Genomic DNA, 27229 nt, shown 5'->3' with positions numbered 1-27229 from the left:
CAGAAAAACTTACAAGCACGAACATTTTGAAAACAGTATAGCGAATTGTTTTTGAACCATCAACATCCATAACCCGGCTAAAATTTGCAGGAGCCAAAGAGGAGAAAAATTATCAATAAAATTTAAAATAAGTTGTACAAAATAATGTGCAACAAAAGAGTGATACAACAGGACTATACGACCTTGTCCTATGGGTACTAGATTTTTTTCGTGAAAGTTCTTCTTTTAATAATAATTATTATTTATTTCTTTATTTTTTTAAACATTTTTCAGGTTTTCTCTAAATTAACCATTTTTGTAAATTCTTAATTAAACTTCTATATTTCTTGAACAATTGTATCAAATAATTAAAAGGTGTGATTATTTTCATACATTGGTTCAATTGAGTAAATTCTCGAACGTACTTTGGAAATATTGTCTTAGAGTTTTTTCAGTCTCGAAGTTTGTAACTTTTTTTTTCATATTCAGTGTAATAACTCACTTAACTGAATCATTTTTTCTCATACGTTTCACTATTTTCTCATACGTTTCACCATTTTCGTACATTTATTAAACTTGTAAAATACTTTACACACACTACAATATTAGAAAATCTTATTTTATTTCAATACGAGAAACATTTTTCCGAATTCTACTTACAATCTACTAACACAATTTACCGAATTCCACTTAGAAAATCACATTATTAAAATTTTATTACTTGTATTTTTACTTCATTTATTTTAATTGTTTTTCTCACACTATCAAAAATTTTTTCAATAATGTTAGGATTTATTAAAACAACCAAAGTTACTTTCATCATTTTCAATGTGTCGTTTTATTTAACTTTACCATTTTTCTCATACGTTTTAATATTTTCATACAATTCTTAGACTTGTAAAATAAATTACGCTTTAATATATTCAAAAATACATCAGCATAGTGCTTTTTGAAGACAGGAGACTTTACCATTTTACTTTCCCATCTACCAAGTCAAAACACAATTTGCCGAATTTTCTTTAAAAAATCTTATTATTAATGTTTTCGAACTTGTATTTTTCACAGTAACAAAGTTTTTCACTATAAGTTAGAATTTATTAAAATAGTAACCATTCAAGAGTTAGGTTTAATTCATTTTAATTAACTCATACATTTTAATTAACTCATATCATTTTTTTTTTCACATTCACAATTATTTTATTTAACCTAATCATTTTCTTACCCATTTTATTATTTCCACGCATTTATTAAACTTGTAAACTAATTCACATTAGTACATTCGACATAGTTAGTTTTCTTAACGCAAGGGCTTTACAATCTACAAACACAATTTTCCGAATTGTATTTAGAAAATCTTATTTCTAACTTGTATTTTTCACAGTTGCAAAGTTTTCCCCCTCTAATTAGTATTTATTGAAATAGCAACTGTTCAAGAGATAGGTTTAATTCGATTTAATTCTTATTAATTAATACATATTATTTCCTTCATATTCACAATTATTTTACTTAGCTTAATCATTTTAATCATTTTATTGCCCATTTTAATCATTTTATTGCCCATTTTATTATTTTCACTCATTTATTAAACTTGTAAACTAATTCACATTAAACATATTCGCCATAGTTATTTTTCTTAGCGCAGGAGACTTTACAATCTACAAACACAATTTACAGAATTTCACTTAGGAAATCTCATTACTAATGTTTTCAAACTTGTATTTTTAATTTATTTATTTATTTATTTATTTTTTCACATCACCAACGTTTTTTCAATAATGTTAGATTAGGGAAATTGCAGCTTTTCAAGACTTTGATTCAATTCTTTTCAGCCAAATTTACTTTCTCCGTTTTCAATATAATTATTTCATCATTTTCAATGTATCATTTTATTTACACAATTTGACGATTTTAACTTAAAAAATCTTATTATTAATATTTTCGAACTTGTATTTTTCACAGTAGCAAAGTTTTTTCACTCTAGTTAGGATTTTAACAACTATTCAAAAGTTAGGTTTAATTCGATTTAATTAACTCATATTATTACTTTTTTCATATTCACAATTATTTTATTTAACTTAATCATATACTCACCCATTTTATTATTTTCATACAATTACTGAACTCATAAAATTCATTACGCTTTAATATATTCAAAAATACTTCATCATAGTTCTTTTTTAACACACATATCATTTTCCAGAACACAATTTATCGAATTTCACTTAGAAAATCGTATTATTAATACTTTCAATCTTGTATTTTTTACTTTATTCATTTGTTTATTATTCTTTCACACTAGCAAAGTTTTTTCAATCAAGTTTGGCTAGGGAAATTGCAGCTTTTCAAGAGTTTTACTCAATTCGATTTAATTCATTGAATTGACACAGATATTTTTTTCCTTATTCGCAATTATTATTTTTAACTTAATCGTTTTCTTATTCGTTTTACTACTTTCACGCATTTATTGAACTTTCAATGTAATTTACACACTGTTATATTCAAAATACTTCATTATTATTATTATTACTAATATTATTTTACCATCTACAGACACCATTAACAGAGTTTTACTACAGTATTCAAAAATCTAAGTAAACCTAATGTTTTTCTGAACTCACATTTTTACTTTGTGTATTTTCCACACTACCAAGATTATTCTTTTCAATTATTCGAATCAATTTAACTCATTTAACTAACGCAGATTTTCAAAGCAACTACAGAGATAATGTATGACTTTCAAATCAGAACGAATACTCAGAAACGATATTTTTACGAAACTTAAGTAAGTAATTTCAAATGCTTCCAAAGCGTTTTTAGACTATACTTAAACATAGAAAGTCCTGGCGAAAAGATATTAAAGTTTGTTCAACACAATTTTTAACTTATTACAATTATTATTTCCATAATCACTTTTAAGAATTTTTCAATTGAACATTGAAAATATTTTAATACAACTTTGGCGTGAATCGGTGTCGCATGCGGGAAAAATTATTTCAGTTATGACTGTTGGTTTGATTGAAATAAGGGCTGAATTGAGGTTACAATATTTTCAATGTTCAATTGAAAAATTCTTAAAAGTGATTATGGAAAGAATAATTGTAATAAATTAAAAATTGTGTTGAACAAACTTTAATATCTTTTCGCCAGGACTTTCTATGTTTAAGTATAGTCTAAAAACGCTTTGGAAGCATTTGAAATTACTTACTTAAGTTTCGTAAAAATATCGTTTCTGAGTATTCGTTCTGATTTGAAAGTCATACATTATCTCTGTAGTTGCTTTGAAAATCTGCGTTAGTTAAATGAGTTAAATTGATTCGAATAATTGAAAAGAATAATCTTGGTAGTGTGGAAAATACACAAAGTAAAAATGTGAGTTCAGAAAAACATTAGGTTTACTTAGATTTTTGAATATTGTAGTAAAACTCTGTTAATGGTGTCTGTAGATGGTAAAATAATATTAGTAATAATAATAATAATGAAGTATTTTGAATATAACAGTGTGTAAATTACATTGAAAGTTCAATAAATGCGTGAAAGTAGTAAAACGAATAAGAAAACGATTAAGTTAAAAATAATAATTGCGAATAAGGAAAAAAATATCTGTGTCAATTCAATGAATTAAATCGAATTGAGTAAAACTCTTGAAAAGCTGCAATTTCCCTAGCCAAACTTGATTGAAAAAACTTTGCTAGTGTGAAAGAATAATAAACAAATGAATAAAGTAAAAAATACAAGATTGAAAGTATTAATAATACGATTTTCTAAGTGAAATTCGATAAATTGTGTTCTGGAAAATGATATGTGTGTTAAAAAAGAACTATGATGAAGTATTTTTGAATATATTAAAGCGTAATGAATTTTATGAGTTCAGTAATTGTATGAAAATAATAAAATGGGTGAGTATATGATTAAGTTAAATAAAATAATTGTGAATATGAAAAAAGTAATAATATGAGTTAATTAAATCGAATTAAACCTAACTTTTGAATAGTTGTTAAAATCCTAACTAGAGTGAAAAAACTTTGCTACTGTGAAAAATACAAGTTCGAAAATATTAATAATAAGATTTTTTAAGTTAAAATCGTCAAATTGTGTAAATAAAATGATACATTGAAAATGATGAAATAATTATATTGAAAACGGAGAAAGTAAATTTGGCTGAAAAGAATTGAATCAAAGTCTTGAAAAGCTGCAATTTCCCTAATCTAACATTATTGAAAAAACGTTGGTGATGTGAAAAAATAAATAAATAAATAAATAAATTAAAAATACAAGTTTGAAAACATTAGTAATGAGATTTCCTAAGTGAAATTCTGTAAATTGTGTTTGTAGATTGTAAAGTCTCCTGCGCTAAGAAAAATAACTATGGCGAATATGTTTAATGTGAATTAGTTTACAAGTTTAATAAATGAGTGAAAATAATAAAATGGGCAATAAAATGATTAAAATGGGCAATAAAATGATTAAAATGATTAAGCTAAGTAAAATAATTGTGAATATGAAGGAAATAATATGTATTAATTAATAAGAATTAAATCGAATTAAACCTATCTCTTGAACAGTTGCTATTTCAATAAATACTAATTAGAGGGGGAAAACTTTGCAACTGTGAAAAATACAAGTTAGAAATAAGATTTTCTAAATACAATTCGGAAAATTGTGTTTGTAGATTGTAAAGCCCTTGCGTTAAGAAAACTAACTATGTCGAATGTACTAATGTGAATTAGTTTACAAGTTTAATAAATGCGTGGAAATAATAAAATGGGTAAGAAAATGATTAGGTTAAATAAAATAATTGTGAATGTGAAAAAAAAAATGATATGAGTTAATTAAAATGTATGAGTTAATTAAAATGAATTAAACCTAACTCTTGAATGGTTACTATTTTAATAAATTCTAACTTATAGTGAAAAACTTTGTTACTGTGAAAAATACAAGTTCGAAAACATTAATAATAAGATTTTTTAAAGAAAATTCGGCAAATTGTGTTTTGACTTGGTAGATGGGAAAGTAAAATGGTAAAGTCTCCTGTCTTCAAAAAGCACTATGCTGATGTATTTTTGAATATATTAAAGCGTAATTTATTTTACAAGTCTAAGAATTGTATGAAAATATTAAAACGTATGAGAAAAATGGTAAAGTTAAATAAAACGACACATTGAAAATGATGAAAGTAACTTTGGTTGTTTTAATAAATCCTAACATTATTGAAAAAATTTTTGATAGTGTGAGAAAAACAATTAAAATAAATGAAGTAAAAATACAAGTAATAAAATTTTAATAATGTGATTTTCTAAGTGGAATTCGGTAAATTGTGTTAGTAGATTGTAAGTAGAATTCGGAAAAATGTTTCTCGTATTGAAATAAAATAAGATTTTCTAATATTGTAGTGTGTGTAAAGTATTTTACAAGTTTAATAAATGTACGAAAATGGTGAAACGTATGAGAAAATAGTGAAACGTATGAGAAAAAATGATTCAGTTAAGTGAGTTATTACACTGAATATGAAAAAAAAAGTTACAAACTTCGAGACTGAAAAAACTCTAAGACAATATTTCCAAAGTACGTTCGAGAATTTACTCAATTGAACCAATGTATGAAAATAATCACACCTTTTAATTATTTGATACAATTGTTCAAGAAATATAGAAGTTTAATTAAGAATTTACAAAAATGGTTAATTTAGAGAAAACCTGAAAAATGTTTAAAAAAATAAAGAAATAAATAATAATTATTATTAAAAGAAGAACTTTCACGAAAAAAATCTAGTACCCATAGGACAAGGTCGTATAGTCCTGTTGTATCACTCTTTTGTTGCACATTATTTTGTACAACTTATTTTAAATTTTATTGATAATTTTTCTCCTCTTTGGCTCCTGCAAATTTTAGCCGGGTTATGGATGTTGATGGTTCAAAAACAATTCGCTATACTGTTTTCAAAATGTTCGTGCTTGTAAGTTTTTCTGTTTCGAAGCTTGCAAGTTATTTTTATTCATTTGTATATTTTCTTTAAGTTTACAAAGTTCTAAAAGTTGTACATTTGTAACTGAAAAGTTCAAAATTCATAAGTTTCAAAAATGTTATTAAAAAAAGAATTTTTAGCAAGTGAAGATATGCCAAATTTTTAAGATTTTACGCTAGTAAGCTTACTAGTTAATTTTGTTTCGAAATTTCCAAGTTTTTTTCCACTTGAAGTTTACAAGTTTATGATTTTTTCTGATTTAATTTTCTACAACTTTAGGTACGTGATGATGTAATAGTGTATGCATGTTTGTATTTTCTAGCGTATTATGGAAGGATAGAAATTATAAAACCTCTACGAATTCATTACTTTATCGTTTGACTAATGTTATTTTTCTCAATTTAGAAAACTTTCGCATGATTTCCCTTGCGTGAAACCGGGAACTAAACAATAAACGTTTCTTTTTAACATTATATGATTCTTTTTTGTTAATTTTCCTAATGTTTTCTGTAAATTTATTGTTCCTAATTTTTGCAAATTAATACTTAAACCTCTTTAGCATTCGTACATTTTAATGACAAAATTAGTGACTGTTTTAATTCAGTGGCTCAGTTTGAAATATTCCTGAATGTTCTCTACATTTCCATAGTGTATGAATAATCAATATAGTAAGCAATTACAATAGCCAGGATATTAAAACAAATAAAAGTTGCACCTATGAGGTAATCTGCGAAAAACTCGTATTTATTGTTTCAATATACAAGTACAAATCTACTGAGATATAAGTAATGAAACAACGTTTAAAAGCACAAATAAAAGATTGGAAAGTTTGAAATGCAAACATATTTCAGAGGCAATAGCCTCCATCCTCAGTGCAAAGCAAGCAAATGGGTAAACAAATGTTTACCAATATTTGTATTTTTTAACAAATCTATTTGTTGAATATTTTCTATGCATTAAAATTAACGTCCCAATGCGAATTACTATTTATTTTGTTTTAATAATACGTTAAATATCAAAGAGACGGAGATTGCATTCGTTGCAACCCTAAGTTCTTGAAAAGTAAAAAGTTTTTTTAATGATTAAAAGTATCGTTAAAAGTTTTGATGTATCTATAATATATAAGAACATATGTTGGGGTTTTTTTTTTCTGAATTTAAAAGATTAAGAGTATAAATATGTAGTATAAATATGTATTAGTGAAATGAAAAGAAAATACTTACACTTAAAAATGTTAAGTCCGGAAAAAATAAGTGACATAATGTGCTTATTATTATGAAAATAAATTATCTTTAATGTGTACAATCAAGCAATTTATACCTGTTTCTGTGTGTGGGTTTGTGTGTGCGAATGAGTGCCAGTGTGTGTACTTGCTCCAGTGCGTTTGTATATGCCATTGTGTTTTGTGTGTGCGTGTGTGTAAGTACAAATTATGAGAAATTTATATTTTATGATGGATATATTTTTATTAATGGGTTGAAACTTATTATTGGTTCAAGAATGAGAACACAATTACATTCCCCGATTATGGTGAACGGGCTGAATCAGTTTTAACAACTATGATTATACATGTTGCAAGATACACAGTCTTGAAATACATCGAAGTTTTCTTTGTTGTGTTTTAGTACAACAATATGCTTTCTTGCTAGTAGTATAATATATTATACAGTTATATATAGTATATATAAAAAAAAATTGAGGTAGATCACCTGTTAAAATTTTATACGTTTTTTTTTTTTTTTTGTGAATGTCCAACTCAATTATAGAAAAAGTAGCAGAACAATAAAAACACCTAAAAATTTACATGATTTTATTTATTTATTTATTTTTTTTTGTTTTGTTACCGTCCATATACTATCAATTTAATATATTCCCCCAAGATAAAACCTAAATTCTAGGGTGTAAATACCTTAAAAGCTATTTTCATCAATAGTATCATTCGGAAGAAAATGTCCCTTAATTTCTTAAAGTTGTATACTCATAGCTAAATTACCGAATCATTTTAATCCAAGTTAAAAAAAATATGTTTTCTTTTTACTGAAAAGTCGACTGTTACTAAAAATTCTAGACATTTGCTTACCTCTTTATACTGATTTATTGTTAAAATGAAATTTTTTTAAGAATACAAAATTTTAATTTCTCCTCAGATAATATAAGTTTAACTTTTTCTTAAAAAAAATGATTCCAAAGATCGACTGTAACATGAAACGAGATAAAAGCTTCTTGGTCTAAATTGTATAATTGCTACTTATAATAGCGAATGCTCTAAGATCAGCAGATCAAACCTCGGGATTCGTAAAGTCCTTTTTGATAGAAGTGGGAAAAAGCATATAAATAATGGAATTAAATACATTTGTGTTCCAAAATTAGAGTACCGTACATTCTACTTTATTACGATTTTTCAAATTAAACTCAAGCATAAAATAATTTGTCAAAACACAATACTTTGTTACTTAAAAAATACACGTCTAGTCATGAATATTTTTTTTTTCAACCGCACACTCTACACCCTGACGTCATTAAACTTTGTTTTACAGAAAATACATTCAAGTCTTTCATAAATAACATACATAGCACGAAGTCGCCAGGATTGGTAAAGCGCGCGCCAATCATCTATGGATCCTTTATGTAACCTCAAGGTCCCAGGGTCGAATCGCAACAAAAAAAACTCTTTTTTCTTTATTTCAACAAAAATAAATATATATGAATAAATAAAATGAAACATAAGTTACAAAAAAAGTCATAAAAATTCCGATAGATGGCACCACCATCGTTCAACCATCTTTATTTTAAAAAAAATTTAATAACTTCAAAATATTTCCACATATTTGTCTTCCTATCATGCAGCGTTCTGCTCATCTCAAAAAATAACATTTCTTTATTGTTCACAGCCTGCAACAGATGGCGCCACTGCTGAAAGTTATCCATTTAAAGCTTTATTATCCTTTCCTACTAACTGCCTATTCTCGTCTAGTGGTTAGCGTACCCTCGTTCGGAGTGAAAGATCCCGGGTTCAAATCCCAGGGAGAGCATTTTAGAATATTACCCTCGTAAATAATTCAGAATAAGTTCAATAAAATAAAATTAATTAAATCAAGCTCAGGCATGAATGAACATGTTCTGTGACACAGAACAAGATGTCGGATGATCCAAGATGGCGTCGTTCATGACGTCATAGATGACGTCATCATACCTCCTAAAAGACTTCAAGAAATCAGTGACGTCATCCGAAAAATAACCTCGTAAAAGACTTCAAGAAATCAGTGACGTCATCCAAAAAATACCCTCGTGCAAGATCATGAGAAATCCAAAATGGCGGACGACCACGCCCCCTTCAGGACTGTTGAGTTGTTTTCCTCCTTCTGCCCGTATAGTGGCCTACTTACTACTAAAGATATTTCGTTTAAATGTCAGGGGGAAAAGTCTAACAGTCTTTTTAATTCATCGGTGTCATTGAGTTGTAATTCTAAGAGGAGAAAGAACTTTACATTCTTCGGCAATGAAGCTTACGGTCCGAGTTTCGTAAGAGTATGGAAAACATTTTGTAGAATTAACCATGCTGTTTAATTAGAAAAAGACTGCTTTTCTCACTAGCCCGACTTGAACAGATGACAAGCAAGAAAAATGTATTCCAAAACGCTACCAGAATAACACATGCACTTAAATGTGAAAAGAGCTCTTGTTTTGCCACACTGGCTTGAGAAGAAAATCGACCACCAATTGGCTAAGTTCCTTTTCTTCCTAGTATTTTATCTTAATGATCGTCATTGAGTTGTTTTTTTTTTTTTTGGGGAGGGGGGGGGTCAAAATGTGGGGAAATTCACACAGACCTACAGCTGAGCTTGTAAAGAAAGGCAAATTATGGTATACGCAAACATGTCGGATACAAACACACACATATATATTCAAACACATATATATTCGAATATATACACACATATATATTCGAATATATACACACATATATATTCGAATATATACACACATATATATTCGAATATATACACACATATATATTCAAATACACACATATATATACATATATATTCAAATATATATCATTCGTCAACTAAATTAAGCGAGAAAAAAAAATCCCGTAATTTAAGAGTTTGACTTATTATCAAAAGAAATAGCAAATGTGAGTTTGCATAGTAAGTTATGTATGAATAACTAAATTACAGACAAATACCCTTAAAATATAAATAAATATTGACATAGTGAGAGAGAACCCTTATTGTTACTGCAGATGTTTATTTGCAAAGGTATTTCATGCAACAAAATCACTCCCCGATAAAATCAATGTGTTTCTTTTGTTATTGACTTTCTCCCGAAATAACTGCGTCTTACCCATTGTACTTATTTTTCAGGTCCTCCAGATCCACCATCCAGTGTGCAGTTGGAAGTGGTGGGTACAAGGTCTCTAAAAGTGAAATTTACTGAACCAGAGACGGCCCATCAAGAAGATAGTATCGTAACCAAATATAAAGGTAAGCTTCTATGAATTCAATAAACTATTGCTATTTATTGCATAGATCATTTTTTAATAACACCTTCTTTCATTTATATTAACCGTTTTAACCACCTGATGCCAATAATTTGTCGCTAATCTATCCCTTTCAGACGGAATTTTGAAATACTTAACCGAAAGTGTTTTTATTTGGTAGACAGTATACTATGGTAAAGAGTATCTTATAGACAAAATTTGAAGTTTATAGGTGAGAAATTAAAAGAGTTATGGCACGTCCAATAATCCGGACATATGTTATTGAAATACATATTTCAGATAATAAAACGATGAAACATCAAACAAACGTCTTTGTAAAATATTCTCTAAATAATAGTAAAACGTAACATAAGCATTTGAAATGATTAATATAAGATTATATATTTTTAAAAAATCAGAAAAAAAACTCGTTTTTGCGACGAGAATCCGTGGATGGGAAAATGAGCCAGTCCCATTCTCCCAACCCATATTTCTTTATATTATTAATCCAGAAATGAAAAATTCTTGTAGAGATAATAATAAGCAGACTGTAAAGAGTCAACTAAGAAAAAAATCGAATAATTTATTCAATTAATAAATAATTAGCAGCTATTTAAAGTTCATGTCCGGTATACCGGACGCCACGTCTGAAAGGGCTATAGACGCTCATGCTCACGTTGAAAAATTGGAGAAAGTAAAAAATGATCTTACTTGTTTCGTAAGTGATCTGCCTCGAGACATCAGAAAAGAAAATATTTGAAGGTATTTGCCGCATGAAATAATATTTCCTTTGCATACAACCGTTAAAAATAATCTTTCATTTACTCTACTGAGTCATGTAAACCCAGGACTTCTCAACCTCTTTCAACTCAAGTGCTCCTTTTTGTGTACCATTAACTACGCATATCCCCAACCAAAATGTCAGCTTTATTAAAATGTGTTATATTAGTCTAAGTTTAACTATTAAACTGTTAAAATTTTATTACAGTGAACGTTTTGTTACAAATACTAATTAGATATAAAATTTTAATTACCGCAGAAATTAATTAGTGAGTACACTGGACTATTTTATTTACGAAGTTCCTGAGTGTCGGATTTCAGCTTGGTCCAATACATTTGTAAATGGTCCTCATCATTAAACTTGTGTCTATACTCCTATTCGAGAAAGTTAAACTCGAAAACTCATTTTCGCGCATGTTTGTGATCGTGAATTCGAGAAGGTACTTCACAGCAATGGCGGAATTCTTTACGTTCTTTTTCATTACCAGACCAGAAGCTGCTTAACAAATATTGCAGTACTTTTGTTTCAATGACTCTCGTGCACACGTATTCACTATATTACACGTTTGTCACAACTAAATTGTAGCATTATCAATTTTATTTTGCATTGTAGTATTCGGTAGTCTCCCCGCATACCCCTTATTGATTTTTACGTACCTCAAGGAGCACGTGTACCATCGGTTGACAACCACCGATGCAAGCAATCTGTCGCTTAACATGCAACTCATCCAAAGTAAATTCAGAAACCGACTTACAGACGTGAGAACCTGCGTCGCGCTGTAACTTAACATTGTCGAAAGACAAGCCTAATTTACTGAAACATTCGAAGAAAAAACTAAGTCTTTGCTTACATTATATGTTCCTCAAATAATTAGAGTTTTAAAGTAATATTTTTCATTAAACAAAATTGTTATTAATTATTAACAGAAGTCAAGTTTTTAATCCTTTTTCAAATGTCAGAAACCCAATTGCTTAAAGTTGGTACGCTTTTTTTTTATTGCTAATAATAACAAAATATTTAAATTAACAAAGGCCTGTTGCTTAAAATATCTATCAGACATCATTTCCAAGCTCTTCATTTAAAATGTTTATCGAATATTCAAAGAAATAGCTTCTAATACCTGAAATTTTATGAAACAGATCTCTAGTACACCTTTGTGACTTGTTCCATTTACACGAACAAAAACCGCCCAACCACCTCCACAGAACCTTTTTTTACAAACATAATTTATGTACTAATTTGGCATTACAGTGCAGAAAAAAAGGAATCCTGGACATGAAACTTAAGTACTCCTACACATTACGTAACACTAGTTCTTGGTTTTAATCAAGTTTTCACACAGATTTCTCGTACACTTATAGTCTTAAAAAAATATTTATGTTGTACTTCTGACACTTAGCTCTTTTGACTGATAAGTGAACCGATTACTAGTTAAGAGTATCTGATGTGGAAGAAGTAATCTATCTTTAAAATGCCTGCTATACTGCCATTGAGCTTAAAAACAGGGCAAAAGTAATTACTATTCTGAAATTATTTCTTGTTTTTACCAGTTCTGACAAGATTAGTGATTGCAATACGTGTATACCGAATACCGGTATTTGGAGCTATTTTGCAATTTCGTAATACCGGTATTTGATGGAGAATAATACTATTATTTTCGGTATTAGCTAAAAAAAAGTAATGTTTTTAATTAAAGAGTTTTTCATTTAACTATTTAGATATCTACTATTATTTTAAATTTATTTTTCGATGAGACAGTTCCAAAATGAATCTATTGAAGTAAAAATTTATCTTCAAAAGCACAAAGTATCGGAAACGTTACAAAATGATATTTTCATAACCAGATTGTGTAATGAATCGCACGTTCGTGAGTTTACGTGAACCACGTTTTTATTTTCTCCATTTTTTGACCTGCCCTCTAGTGAAAACTAATTTTAAGTTTCATAACGAATGTGTGTGTGCTATGAACAATTTATTCCAGCCATCGGTTGCAGAAATTCTTTATGATATATTTTTTAAATATTTGTCTCAACTTCTACTGAATTTTGAGAGAAACTTTTTCTCGTTAAAACAATGAACAGTATGTTGTTGTTACCGGGTATTAGCGTTCTGTTTTGTCTCGCTATTCAGTTTTACCTAGTGAAATAATATTTGTAATACTTTGAACATTTGCAAAGAGGTGAGGCATAATCAGTTGGAACATATTTTTAGAAATTTACATAATTGTAAAGAATTTCGAAAAGAAAACAAAAAAAAAAAAAGACTAACAAGATCAAATCTATCGTAAATTTCAAACCAAAGGGTTAATAAAAAGTAAGCACAAACTTATTCTGACCAAGAGGAAATCGTTGAAGATGTTGTTAATACTGGAAAAGAATTGTCTCTCGAAGAACAGTTACAATATATATTATAGTAATTGCTCAGTTGTAAATGATAATGATAAAAAAAAACTAACCCACAATACAAAAGAAACACCCACACTCACAAAATGATTTTTTCAAAACCATCAAGTTAAAGACCGAACTGTTTGAAGACCAAGGACATCCAAGCACAGGAGGTGTATCGGGCATTATTAACAGTAGCATTGGCCTGCTTGAATGCAGAAATAATATTTTCAACTGCAGGAAAATTTTTCACTAAAATGAGTTCCAGGCTTAGTGACAATTAAATAGATGCATTATGTTTCTTGCTATTATTGATCTTTTATTATGATATTTGTTCCTTCATTTTATATTTGTTCACAATAGCTAAATAATGCACTTTTTGTACAAAATAATAAAATATAGCAACGAAACATTATGTTTTTGAATGTTTTATTGGGAAATTTCTAATACCAGTATTAATACCTGTATTCCGGCATCACATTAAGAAAACACCGAGTACCGGTATAGCATTTTCGGTCCAGTATTGCAATCCCTATACAAGATAGATTGAAAAATTAGATAATTTTGTTCATCTGGAATTTAAAAGCATAATACCGTAGCGTTTTTGAAAAGGTTTAATGACCTATGTTCTGCTATGGGTTCATTATAATTACTAATAGTCGATATGCATAACGTGCTATGTGACGCATCAAGTAAGGCTGGTAAATAGAATCAGCAAACAAACTAGCTAAAATACCAAACTGAATCGGATACACGAGTCGACCACGTACCTTCTGACAGATCATCTCGTGTATACCGGTCAAACACCAATGAACTAAACGCTCATACGGTTAATCACACTTTCAATCCAGAAGTAAGGTAAAGGGTATGAGTGTCATTTCGCTCTTCTTCCCACATTAATCCTCAACTTTAACACCCGCGCGTGAATGGAACCATCATGTTTGAGTGATTAATCTCTCTCTCTTCGCAGTGGAATGGAGCTGCTACGAGGACTTCAGCCTGCTGGCCGGGAGCCGGGAACTGGCCGACGTGCAGCGTCTTGAGATCACGATTCCGGACCTGACCCAGGGCAGCACGTACTTCGTGCGGGTCGCGGCGGCCAACGTCAAGGGAGACAGCGAGTGGAAGGGCGCCTCGCCCCTCTCGGCCACCCCCTCCTGTAAGTACTACCCCGGTGGAAAAGAGTTCGGTTTTGCCGAAATCGTGACTTTCCGCCTCGAGAGAAAGGCAGAGGTATAGTTTCTCCACAGAGTGCATGGGAAACGATATATTTTCTCGCTGCAATCGCTTTTTGTTTAGTGAGTTCAAAAAAAAACACCAGCAGCGGTGTCCAACCTACGACCCGCGGGCCATATGGAGTCCGCTAAGCGAATCTATGTAGCTCATTGAACTAGGGTAAACAACTTTCCAAAACAACTGATCATCTTCATTTGGTATTAAAAATTATTTTTGCAAATTTGAAGGTAAGACGTCAGAAATTAGTTTCTAAAAATCAGACGACACCTTCCTTTTAACAAAATAAGCATATAGCAATGATAACAGCTGTTATTTATTAGTAATTGTCTTCCCTTTTCCTTGTTTCTCCATGGATATCTAGAAAAAAACTAAATGTATCGAAATTTTATCTGTGGTCTTGTCCACGAGGTTCCTCGTAATAACGTGTGACTTTCGAATGAAAAAAGGATAGACATCACTGCCAACTGACAAGATCAAACACCAACCTAAGCAAGGACCTTAGCAACCATCTTATTAGATCTATTACCGTGGTAGTGCCAACACTTTCCCTTACTTTTCTAAACCCACGCAGATTTCTCCACAACACATCCTGGTCTGTCTGGAACTCTGAGACTAGACAAGAGAGGTTCTAGTTCGTCTTCTTGTAGTAAATTGCTGTAGAATCCATAAAATCGTGGACATTGTTTCGCTTCGCTGAAATATAATGGGCTATTTACTATTTTAGGAGAGACTTTTCATCATAAAAACTTTTGGTGCCTGATGATTCATTTACTTTTACATTGTCAGCACAGAGGAACTATTATTGTTCCACGTGACCGCAATTAATTAAAGCTAACATACAACTTATATTATACACGAGTTCAAACTTTGTGTGTAGGTACACTGAAAATGTTCCTCTGATGCAGTATGAAACTTACTGAAATTAATTTGAAAATTTACTTGGATCAAAATAAGCTGAGAGATTATACACTTTACCGTCAACTAAGCTCCCATCTGATTTCCCGCCTTCAGACCAATCGTGTAGAAAGCCACGCAGCCCAACCGAAACATGAAATAAATGATGAAAAAGACTTCATTCTTTTGCTTATAACAGAGGCTTTTTTTTTCCCCTTTAATGACGTTATTGCGATTCGAAGTTGAAAAGATGTGCAACGTACGTGCATCAGCTAAACACACACACACACACACACACACAAAAAAAAACATATCAACGGCAATAGTGGCGCATCTCAAAAATGGGAAAGAACGTAATAATAATTGATTTAAAATCTAAATTTAGTGCTCTTGCCCTAAAACTCGCACAAAGTTAGTTTGCATTACTGGCGTGTAATGGCGTATGAACGGGCTAATCAATAATGACAAATCATTAAAATTTCAAAATTTAGAAAGACATCTTTCAAACTTTAACTGTACATCATGAATTTAGATTTAAAACACGACCAGTAAACATAATATCATATTTTTTTTGCGCATACTGTAGCATTCAAGAATAAATCAGTTAAACGTTGTATTGCATAAAAACTTGAATTTCCCCAATGCTGTTTTTTGAGATGGGCCACTATTGTTGCGACAAGCGATATCTGTGTATGTTCATATTTTGCTGTAATTAAAACATTTTCTTAATTTTCTATTGTCGTTTTTTTTTTTTTTTAAGCAATCAGGATTGCTTATTGTTCTCATTTGACCGTTTTGAGGTCCGTGCCTTTTTCAGCTTGGACCAGAAGCCTCTGCAGCACTTCCGCCCACCGTCCTCTGCAGGCGGCGCGGCTGCTCCGGTCCTGAGCTATCTGCTTCTCCTGGTCGGATGCGTCCATGTCCTACACACACGCACGCTCACGCGCCTACGTGCATACACACAGGTCTACGCACACACACAAGCCTACACACTTACACACACAACTATGCACACGTAACCGCCCGGGAGGAGAGGCAGGCTACAGGAGCTGTTTCTAGAAACAATAACTCCAATGAGTAGGGACCTGTCTCAGTTCGTGATTGCGAAAAACATAATTTGAATTCAAAATTTCAGAATTCGATTTTTTTTTTTTTTTTAAATTATGTAACTGCTGGACCAGGTGAGGAGACAGTCATCTCCTCCACAGCCTGTCTTTGAAGAACCCCTCTTATCCTTTATGACTCCTCTTCTTTATTTATTTATTTTTTCTTCTGCAACGTTTGGTATGAATTTTGCAGGCTGGCGTGACGTTGAGGAGAAAGTTCCCCGTTCGGCTGGCCGAAACGGGAAACTGGATGATCTCTTTCATCAGATCATCAACTCTAGACCGGGACATTCAAGTGAAATAAAAGGTAAGATTTTGGCTGGTTATAGAAAATGACACGATAATTTATTGTACCTAATCTCTGATTGTATTTCAAAAACTAATATTTTTTATTCTTTTTTCATTTTTAGACTTATCTGATACGCCCCAACAACAAAGGCGGCAGGTTCGCAAAAGTATAAAACATTTATTTACCTCAGCACCCAAGTTCCAGAAAAACATGAAAAGGTAGGCATTAAACTCTCTTCTTTTTTATGAAAAAGAATGTGTTGAATCAAATTAACATTTTTAATTATTTTGTTTATAAGCATAACCTTCTGCACTGCCACCCATTCTTCCATAGCACTTACTACCGTAGCGTTAAATTTACGGTGCTATAACCGACGTAATGTAAACACAATTGACATCCTGTTAAAACAAAAACAACTCAGAACTGAATCGATTATTTCAGAAAGGGCATAAGTCCAACAAATGCAACTTTTCAGGAATCAATAAAAAGTGATTATTTCATTCAAAAATGAAGTAAATTATGCGATAATTTTTTACGATTAATCTAGCGCCAAGTAGGATCATTACCTTACCTTAAATTACGTTTAATTTCGTCACTGAAATCAATTTTTTTTTAAATTTAATTTGGACTCATGCCCTATCTCCAATAAATATCCTGAAAGACTAGTCGAGAGGGATGAAAATGTAAATCAAGTGAAACAGATTTGTTTCAAACTGATTTATGATAGTAGAAAAAATATAACAAAGTGACAAAAATATGAAGTCCGTATTCATAAATTCATTATCTTAAGAAAATACATCGTGTATTTTCCTCTTTCTCTCATCTTGTTTTATCGAAATAATAAAGTCTGCTGCCAAAAAATACAAAAACCAACAAACTGAGATAAAAATCAAAAGTTTTACCTGTGTATAGAACTGTATTCCTATTCATCAAATAGGAATACATTCGAATATAGGAATACATAGAAATTCCATTCATCCATAGAAATATTTTTTTATATCCTTTTCTTGTCTAGTTTTGTGCACCAAGTTCGATGTACATATTGGTATGACTATGGTTAAAATTGCACTGAATAATCATCAAAGCAAACTCGTTGCAGAATAATAAAGAATTTTAGCATAAAGAGCCATGTTTATATTTTTCTGTTTTGTATTTTCTATAATAAAGCTTCTATTTTTCTCCCCACAAAGGTAAAAGTTCAAAAACAAAGGTCCTACTAAAACATTCTCGACAAATCTATGGCGGTCATTTTGTTGTCATTTTGAATTTCTTCCTCAATACATCGATCTTTTTATGCTGATACTAAAAATAGCACTGAAGCATCCGATTAAAAGGATATCAGAATAAGGTATTTAAGCTAATAAATTTAAAACCGTTTCTCGTTCCACTACGGTCCATGAAAAAGTACGAGACCAGGTTTAAGATCATCTGCAGTTAAATTCATAATCTCTGGATCATGAAAGCGTTTACTGTTTTTTATGAGGCTGCTATTACTGTATTTCTAGGGGCGTTTTCTTGGCCTGCTTGCTGTATCACGAAGATCGGATCATTGTGACAGCAGAAGACACACTTCCTATTTTAGAGGTGGACGAAACGTATCCTTCGCCCCTCCACACGGATTTCCACTGGCTGATGAAGGTACGTTTGAAAATGACATGACAGATGAAAGTAAGAGTAATCACTATTTTGGAGCAATGATATTAAATAATAAAGAGGCTACTCTTTCAATTTGGTACACCTTATGTGATGACCTGGTCACCATTTGTAAGAAAGTTTCTGCGATTTGCATGATCCTAACAACTAAGTCCAGTGTCTCAAACAGGACTGAGCTATCAGCGATTCGATTCAGTTTATTTTTTTAACTGAGTTAAAGGAACAAAAGTCACTTCAATTCGGGCAATGAATGAGTAACGGATGGCTTCAAAAATGTTTAAATTTGCACATTTGGGCAGTGAGAAAAATGCTTTAGTTTACACACATAGATGTGTTGGAGAATTGCACACACGTGCTCAGGAACTATACTAGAATAAGGGGCCCCGCCCCCTGCAGTGGTTGAATGCCATCTGCGGCGGGTGACAAATGGTAATGTTAATGCTTTTTGTCCTGGATGTCCTGTAGATTTTTTTATCAATTCATATCTCCGGTCCTTTAAGGTTTAAAAGGATGATACAAGGCGGGATTACTTTCCCTAGATATCCTGTATCCAACAGTACCAGTGTTGACCTCGTAGACATTGAGAGTCCGAAAGAGATAGGATTACAGGCGCATAGACGGGCACAGGTTTAATAGTATATAGATTAGGCATCGTAATATTAACGTTCCTATAACATACTATTTCAAACATGTCAAACCAAGTTTTGTGTTGATCAAACATGCTTCATTTCAAAATGGATAACTTCGTTTCGTTTTTTTTTTTTTTTTTTTTTTTTGTGTGTGTGTGTGTGTGTGTGTTAACATTTACGTTTTTTCAACACAGGTTGCCTGTACTTGGGAAGACGTTAAGACCTTAAAGCAAGATATGGAGAAAAGCCATTCATCTTCAAACGTCCATTTTCGAAGTAAGCTGCTGCAAGCTGTGGAGCAAATGCAGGTAGGTTTTAAGCGACACTTAAAAGATCTTCATTTTTAAAGCATGTTTTTAGGTTATTTGAATGTTCCTTAGCACATTGTGGAGACAGGACTGAAGAATCCTCGCAATTTTCTCGTTCTGTCAAATGACCGTTCTTGAGAATCACCAGGTTTTGTACATTGGTTACTCGCATGACATATATTTTTCGTGAACTTTTTATCACTTCTGAAGTTTCATAACCTTGATTGAATCTGCGCATTTGCACATACTACGTCATAGAATACCGATCCATATTTGACTGATTGACTTATCCACCACGTGTTAAATTTATTCAAAAATGCAATATGATACATATGAGTCATTCTATGTAAACTGACCCGACTGTGCCCCCCCCCCCCCCGACCATCTCCATCTTTAATGAAATTCCAGAGTTATACCCGTCTATTTGAAACTAACAAATGCAAATTTTTAGCTTCCAAGATGTAAATCCTGAGGGCCTAAGATCCCTCTAACAAGGGTTCCAGTTAATTTTCTTTGGCAGATCCAGGAATCCATAGTGTTCCAGTGTTGGATTTAAATATAAAAAGCAAACAGCTCTGATCACTGTTAAAGGCAGATGAGCAAACTAAGCATGAATATTTTCAGACTTTATCTGAATTTCAGAATTTTTGGGAAAACAGACTTTGCACTTTATCCTCGGATTTTTAAAGTTAAGTACTTATTAGTGATATATTTGATCGTTAAGAATCATTATGTATCATAATATAAAGTATCAATTCTGTAAAAAAAAAAAAATTGTTCTTGGAAAAAAGATGTTTACGTATTGCAGGCTTGACCGTATGGCTACGCTCGAAACACGTACAAATCACGTTTTTTTTAATCCAATAAAGCTTTTTTGAAAGTTGTCACTTCATATCATGATGCATAATGATTCCTTACATTTGAATATATCACTAATAAATGCCCAAGGGTAAAATTCTAGGAATAAAGTTAAATATATGCCAAAAAATGTGGTCTCATTTATACACATGGATTGAGCAAAATAAAATAACGGATAAATCTGTTCGTAAGTAAATGAAAATATCGTGAAAGTTTACCGAGGGAATGTTTTACCTCTAACAAATGGAATAACGGTTTACATCCTGCAAGTCGAAGGAAATAATCTACATAAAAAGTCATACATTTAAGAAAAAAAAATAAAGCTCACTGAAACTTTAATTGTTGTAAAATACATCTCGTCGAAGTTTAGTTTTTTGCGTGAAATTTAGCCTTTTTTGGGGGAACTTAAATTTACCTTTCATGCATTAATGATAAAAATAGTGCCGTTGTTAATAATTTTTCTAATTCATCCGTCTTTAAAATAAAGACTAGCTATATGAATAATGTTTGTACTCCGCGTTCATTTTTAAAATTCTCAGCGAGATTTATTAATCTGAAAGCTGGAGCGATCCAAAGCTCGTGTAACTTAAATATTTGTTCTATGAAAATGAGGAAGTATTAGAATTGTGGTAAATGAGGATATGTACTTAAATGAGATGAAAGCAAAGGGAAACTCGTCAGAGAAGCAGCTGAAACGATGATAGAATGGGTTAATCAAAAGAAAAATTTCAAAAACTGTTATTCATTTTATTTTACTGTCGGATTTGCTACTCACTACGCTACAGCCGGATTTGCTACTCACGAATACTTTTGTGTTTCATGGGTTAATCAAAAGAAAAATTTGTGTTTCATCAACATCAAAGAAAAATTTGTGTTTCAAAATTTGTGTGAATACTTTTGTGCTTCATGGGTTAATCAAAAGAAAAATTTCAAAAATGTTACTTACAGTCGAATTCGCTTATAACGAGACCTGATTCAACGAAGAAATCAGAAAAGCTTGGTTGGTACAATGATAACTCTATGGGAATATAACTTGCTTTTAACGAGCAATACTTTTGTGTTTCATAAAATTTTTATTGGCATCTAGTTTACGTTATCCTTTCTTGTGAAAGATATTTTAACATTCAGAAGTCAATCGAAAGTTGGTGATTCATATTAAAGAATTTGAAAATTGTGTATATTAAAGCCAATGTTACCACTTCCTAGATATGGAGAAGAGAATATTATAGCTCAAATTCAAGCTAAAGCAGGTATAAAAAAAATAATGAAATCAATGACAATAATGACATATGTGAAGAATTTCAAGCTGAATTACCTTTAATATAATACATGGCTTTTGATGCACAGAAAAATTTCATTTTTTTTTCCCCTAAGCTTGAGCTGTAACTCGAATATGATGAAAAATGATTAGAGATGAAAATCGAATTAGTAGACTTTCTTTTGATGCTTATTGCACGGGTTTATTTTGATGAGGACTACAATCTGAGTGTCTTGCCTTCGTTACGCATAATATACTTTTTATTACAATACAGAATACAAATAAAGAACACATGAAAGAATTTACATCAGAAAGAGAAAAAGTACATCCGGAGCGAGGGTGTCTTGACCCACCGCCTCAAGTGGGAGAAGCAATCGCTTAGACCACTCGGCCACTGAGATCCCAATTAGTAGACTTAGTAAACAAAAAAATTCAGGCATCGAAAACTACCTGCATTTGTCGCACGCAGGTAGCGTGCGACACAGTGTGCAACACCAAACGTGCCCCGATTCCGAACTGACAAAATATGGCAACTGGTTGTTGATATGGTGAATTTTGATTACTGTCATGTGTTTAGTGACACTCCCAAGGTTATTACAAATCGATTGACGTAAGAATTACCAAAATTGGCCAAGGCGTTTAGCCTGCAGAACGCCACATAGGAACAAACATACATACATAGACTTATAAACACATTACCCTCCTTTGCGTCGCACACGCACAGCGGGTAAAAATTCAGGCAGCGAAAACCACCTGCATTTGTCGCACGCAGGTAGCGTGCGACACCCAGCTTGCGCCGTTCCAAGCTGACAAAATGGCAACTGGTTTTTGAAATGGTACTTTTGATTACTGTCATGTGTTTAGTGACACTCCCAAGGTTGAGACAAATCGATTGACGTAAGAATTACCAAAATTGGCCAAGGCGTTTAGCCTGTAGAACGCCACATAGAAACGGACATACATACGTAGTCTGATAAACACATTTCCCTCCTTTGCGTCGCGCACGCGCAGTCGAGTAAAAAGAGCTATAGTAAGAATGTTGGAATTTTTTATATTTTTCCAAGGACCCGTTGTTCTCGAGTACTCTGTTATAACGAGCATATCTCGCGGTCCTTTCGCACTCGTTATAAGGAAGTTCGACTACGCTATTTTCTTTCTGTCTTTAGTAAAAGAAAATGCATAAGAAATACTTATTACGGGGAAAATAGAAGTGTATTGTGAATGTGAATTGTAATTTTTGTGATCAAGGCCATGGAGAGGCGCAGAAAAGGAGAATTGGGTGGTTAACCCCCTTAAATTATAAATGGTAGGTGAGCCTCTCCTTTGTTTTGGAATTAAAGATAGCACTAGTAGCACTACTTACAGCATGGTTTAAAGAAAAAAAAATCGGAGAAAGCATACCTACGGCTGGAACTTTAAATGCGTTTTACTCAAAACTTGAAACTGTCCACTTACATCCCTTTGCTTTCCACTGCCTCAGTAGTATACTTGATTGCTTGCGAAACCTATAACAAATCAATGTTCTATACACATTTTTTTTTTCTTAACTGTTAGCATATTTAAGCAGCTTGTATTTTACTTTTTTAAAATTAATTTGAATCTTTGATGTCGTGTGGGGGGGGGGGGTAGAGAGTGTCTACAATGGTACACTTGATTTTATGCGAAACCAGTCAAAATATTTCGGAGAACCTTGATTGGAAACGCGGTTCTATACAATGGCTTCATGTGAAATATGCGCCTCTAAACGTAGATTTCCCGTAATAAGAGTCGTGCTGCAGTAAAAACTCATGTACAGTATTAGCGGCTTTCAGTTAGCGTATTAAAATAACATTCCTTCAAATTGTTTAACTTGATTTTAACCTTACACATTGTGTGTGTGTGTGTGAGTGTTACTTTAGACAGCATGTCTGTAATGGCCCACTTTATTTTTTGCGAAATCAGTTATATTGTTTCGGAGAACCCTGGTTGGAAACACTGTTCTATCCAATGGCTTCTTGTGAAATATATTCCGTTGCAGTAAAACTTATGTACAGTACTAGGCACTTCTTTTTTACCCACTGTTAGCAAATTTAAACAGCTTTTTCGTTGTACTTTTTAAAATTTTAAATTAATCTTGAGAATTACTTGTGATTTTTCCTTATTTTTGACACAAGTGCGTTGTTTAAAAGTAACGTTCACGTTGCGTTGGTTAAAGTAACTTTCGATGATTGAATTTTTCCTCATTATGTGAATATGTTTTGAATAGTTTATAAGGAACCTTTCAAAAAATAAATCTTCAGATTAACTCATCATTAAAAATATAACCATCCTTAAAATAATACCTTAGGTTGTTTTTTTCCTCCTAATAAATTTGGATTACTCATTTAAGTCAATGACATATGATCAATTTCCTTGATGCTGAGTAAACTATGTTATTCATACAGCTGCTGCTTCATACTGGTTGTAGCGAGGAATGAAGCATAAATTACTGTAATAAAATTTATTCTTTTGTTATTGTATAGCTTATCAAACTCGCTCATTTCCGCTCTGAGAAATCAATGCGCGTTTGAGAAAGGAATTATTTATACTCTGAAAAACCGCAATGCTTATTGCTGATCGAATTGGTTTAACAAAACGGATGGATTAGAATAGATCCATTACAAATAAGTGAAATTCTCTTTTCTTTCGCATTTTATTAGAAACTTGCAATTAAAATAATGATTTCCCTTATTACGATTAAAACATTTAACTAATCAAAAATGATTTTTAGAATCTAATAACTATTATTCCAGGAGGAAAAAGTGTTGGGAAGTGTTTGCAACTTGTACAGGAGTGAAATTATTTTAATGAAGAGGGCTGCTTATAAGTGATGTCACACTTTTTTTTCAACAAATTGGACCCCCCCCCCCCCCCCCCACCGTCACAAAGTGTCACATTTCACCTTAATCCCTCCCCTACCCTTATCACATGTCGCATTATATTATACAAGCATATATTGTTAAAACTAGTATGTTGTGGCCATCACGAAACTTTCTTCTATATTTTTCTTTTTTTTCTGATCCCTCCCCATGCTTGACGAGGAAGCAATATTCCCAAAAAAAAAAAAAATACACATGCAAAAACTTGACGACCATCCCAGAATCTGAATTATGGCAAAAGCAAAGCAAAGAGCGAAAATTGAAAGTTATTTTAAAAGACTGGCTTGAATTAATTACAAATATTTATTTGTTAACAAACATAAGATAGCAGCAGTTAAAATTTTTAAATCATTTTGAGATAATATTTCCGATCATTTCCATACAATTAAAATTACGAGAAATGCGCAGACAACAGTTGATTACGATTCGTCTTTCTTATTGTTGCATTAATACAGCTATTTTTATTCGCCAGAAAAAATTAACACCTCTTGGAGCAATTGGCGCCAGAATTGAACCAACGCCTGTTTACATATGGATTCACATTTATTCCAAATTTCATCCAGAACGTAGCAATACTTCTTGAGATATGGCACTCACAATGGAAAAAAAGAACGTTCGATTGCGCAACCCCCTTTTCAGTTGTTGACACCAAAATAAAATCAACTCTTATAGCTACCTCTAAGGGCTATTCGTCGATAAATTTTTGTTTGATTCCGTTCGTTATTTCTTGAGATACAGCAGTCACAATTGACGACAAAAAACGTTCTATAACTCAACCCCCGTTTGAGCTATTGACACCAAAATTGAATCAGCAGCTGTCCCTGTTAGGGGCAACATTTGGACCGAATTTTGTTTGATTCCGCCAGTTACTTCATGGGTAATAGCAAGCACGCATAACTCAAGAAACGTCCCATTGCTCCACCCCCCTTCGAGGAATTCGCGCCAAAAACCAAAGGGCACAAGTTCACATAGGGTCACATATGTGTACCAAATTTCGTTCGATTTCATGCGGTTGTTTCTGCTGTAGAGCGGTCACAAAAAACTGGTCACACATACGTGCCACACACACAGACAGACATTTTCCAAAAATGGTTGAAATGGACTCAGCACACCTCAAAACGTTCGGATCCTTCGAAATTCGAAAAGTTTGCACGAATCCAATACTTTTTTTCTATATATTAGATATATAGAAGAAAGTAAAAAGGTGTGAAGCCATACTTCTTGTTACACAGTCCCTCCCCCTTTTCAAACTCATAATTTACCGAATCTTCGTAAAAGTGTGACATGATTTATGGACGCCCCTTTGCAGTTTTGAAGAGTGTGGAAACTCGAATGACAAATAAATGAAACTACAGTTTGGCTTTGATAAGTTAAACTCGAACGAACGAACAATTCCATTTGTTTTGATATAGGTGACGAAAGCCGGTTTGCTTTGCCAATAACGTACTGTAGTGGCTATTTCCTTTTTGTCAATATAACAATTCATCCTATTTCTCCCCCAGCAGAAATGAACTCGTCCAATGTCAGAAGCTACCAAAATACCAATTGAAAAGGAATTTTCATAAAATAATTGTTTTAACTGAAAAACAATTACCTTGAATCCATAATTTCTTAAATTGTGCCGCTTTCATGTAATAGTGAATTTCGTACTAAATTTCAAACACACTGATTTCCTCTAACTATCCGATTTAATCTAAATTCAATCATCAGGGCCCACGAGAGACCATATCAGCCTTGTCAGAAACTAGAGGCGTAATCCTTAGAAGGGCCCCGCTCTTGAAAACTTTTTAGCCAAGGCAAACTAAAATCAAGCTCTCTGAAACGCAACCTACATACATACATACATAGTATAGTTGTTGATGCGTTGTTTTCACACTAAGATTTCGTCATGCATACATTTTTACCATTACAAGTGTCTTTAATTGGTAAAAAAAGGTATTAGTCTGAGTTATTCGATATTTTTGATGAAAGCATCCTAAAGTCTCCCTTCCTTCATTTATGACGATTTTAATTGGTCTTCGCGTTTTCAATTGAATTTTTAAAAGTTATTTAAAGCATTTTGATTTTCAGAACAAGAAATCAGTACAACTCTTCGATAAAATAACAATTTGTCTCAACAATCCCCCCCCCCCCGGAAACGCTTCGTTTTTGTCAAAGTTACTCAAAAGTCATTTTTTCCTGAATAACAGCTCTTTTAGAGCCTTATTAACCCTTTTGCTCCCACTATCGGGACCTGTATCAAATTACCAATTGTGCTTCACTGAATTGCAGTAGGTTGATTACCGGTGGTTCTTTCTTGAGTTTATATTCTTTCTGCCATTGCATTCCTGCCTTTGCCTCATCTAATTGCGTTTTAAACATTGAACTGTCATAATGTTCTAAGAAATTTTGAAGAATTTTCGACGGGCTACAATTTTAAAAGGTTCAAGTGGACGAGTTTCTGGTAATTTCAGCCGTTACTGCACTGACACAATGTAACAAATATCAAGAAACAAATTACTAATGTTTTTTT

At 32.1% G+C, this 27229-nt stretch overlaps 1 protein-coding gene across 1 annotated transcript in view; it reads left to right on the top strand.

Annotated features, from left to right (window-relative positions):
* Positions 1-9253: 9253 nt before the first annotated feature.
* Positions 9254-27229, top strand: part of LOC129232489 (ankyrin repeat and fibronectin type-III domain-containing protein 1-like) — a 32430-nt gene continuing 14454 nt past the window's right edge. Inside the window, exons 1-7 of the mRNA XM_054866637.1 lie at positions 9254-9401; positions 10309-10428; positions 14560-14748; positions 17019-17147; positions 17236-17332; positions 18620-18752; positions 19591-19704. Of these exons, the coding sequence (XP_054722612.1) occupies positions 9254-9401; positions 10309-10428; positions 14560-14748; positions 17019-17147; positions 17236-17332; positions 18620-18752; positions 19591-19704 (930 nt within the window). The remainder of the gene's footprint in view (positions 9402-10308; positions 10429-14559; positions 14749-17018; positions 17148-17235; positions 17333-18619; positions 18753-19590; positions 19705-27229) is intronic.

Source organism: Uloborus diversus, unplaced genomic scaffold (genome assembly GCF_026930045.1).
Source record: "Uloborus diversus isolate 005 unplaced genomic scaffold, Udiv.v.3.1 scaffold_1200, whole genome shotgun sequence".
Classification (NCBI taxonomy): Eukaryota; Metazoa; Arthropoda; class Arachnida; order Araneae; family Uloboridae; genus Uloborus; species Uloborus diversus.
Note: the sequence above shows the minus strand (reverse complement) of the source record. Positions and strands in the feature narration are given on the sequence as shown.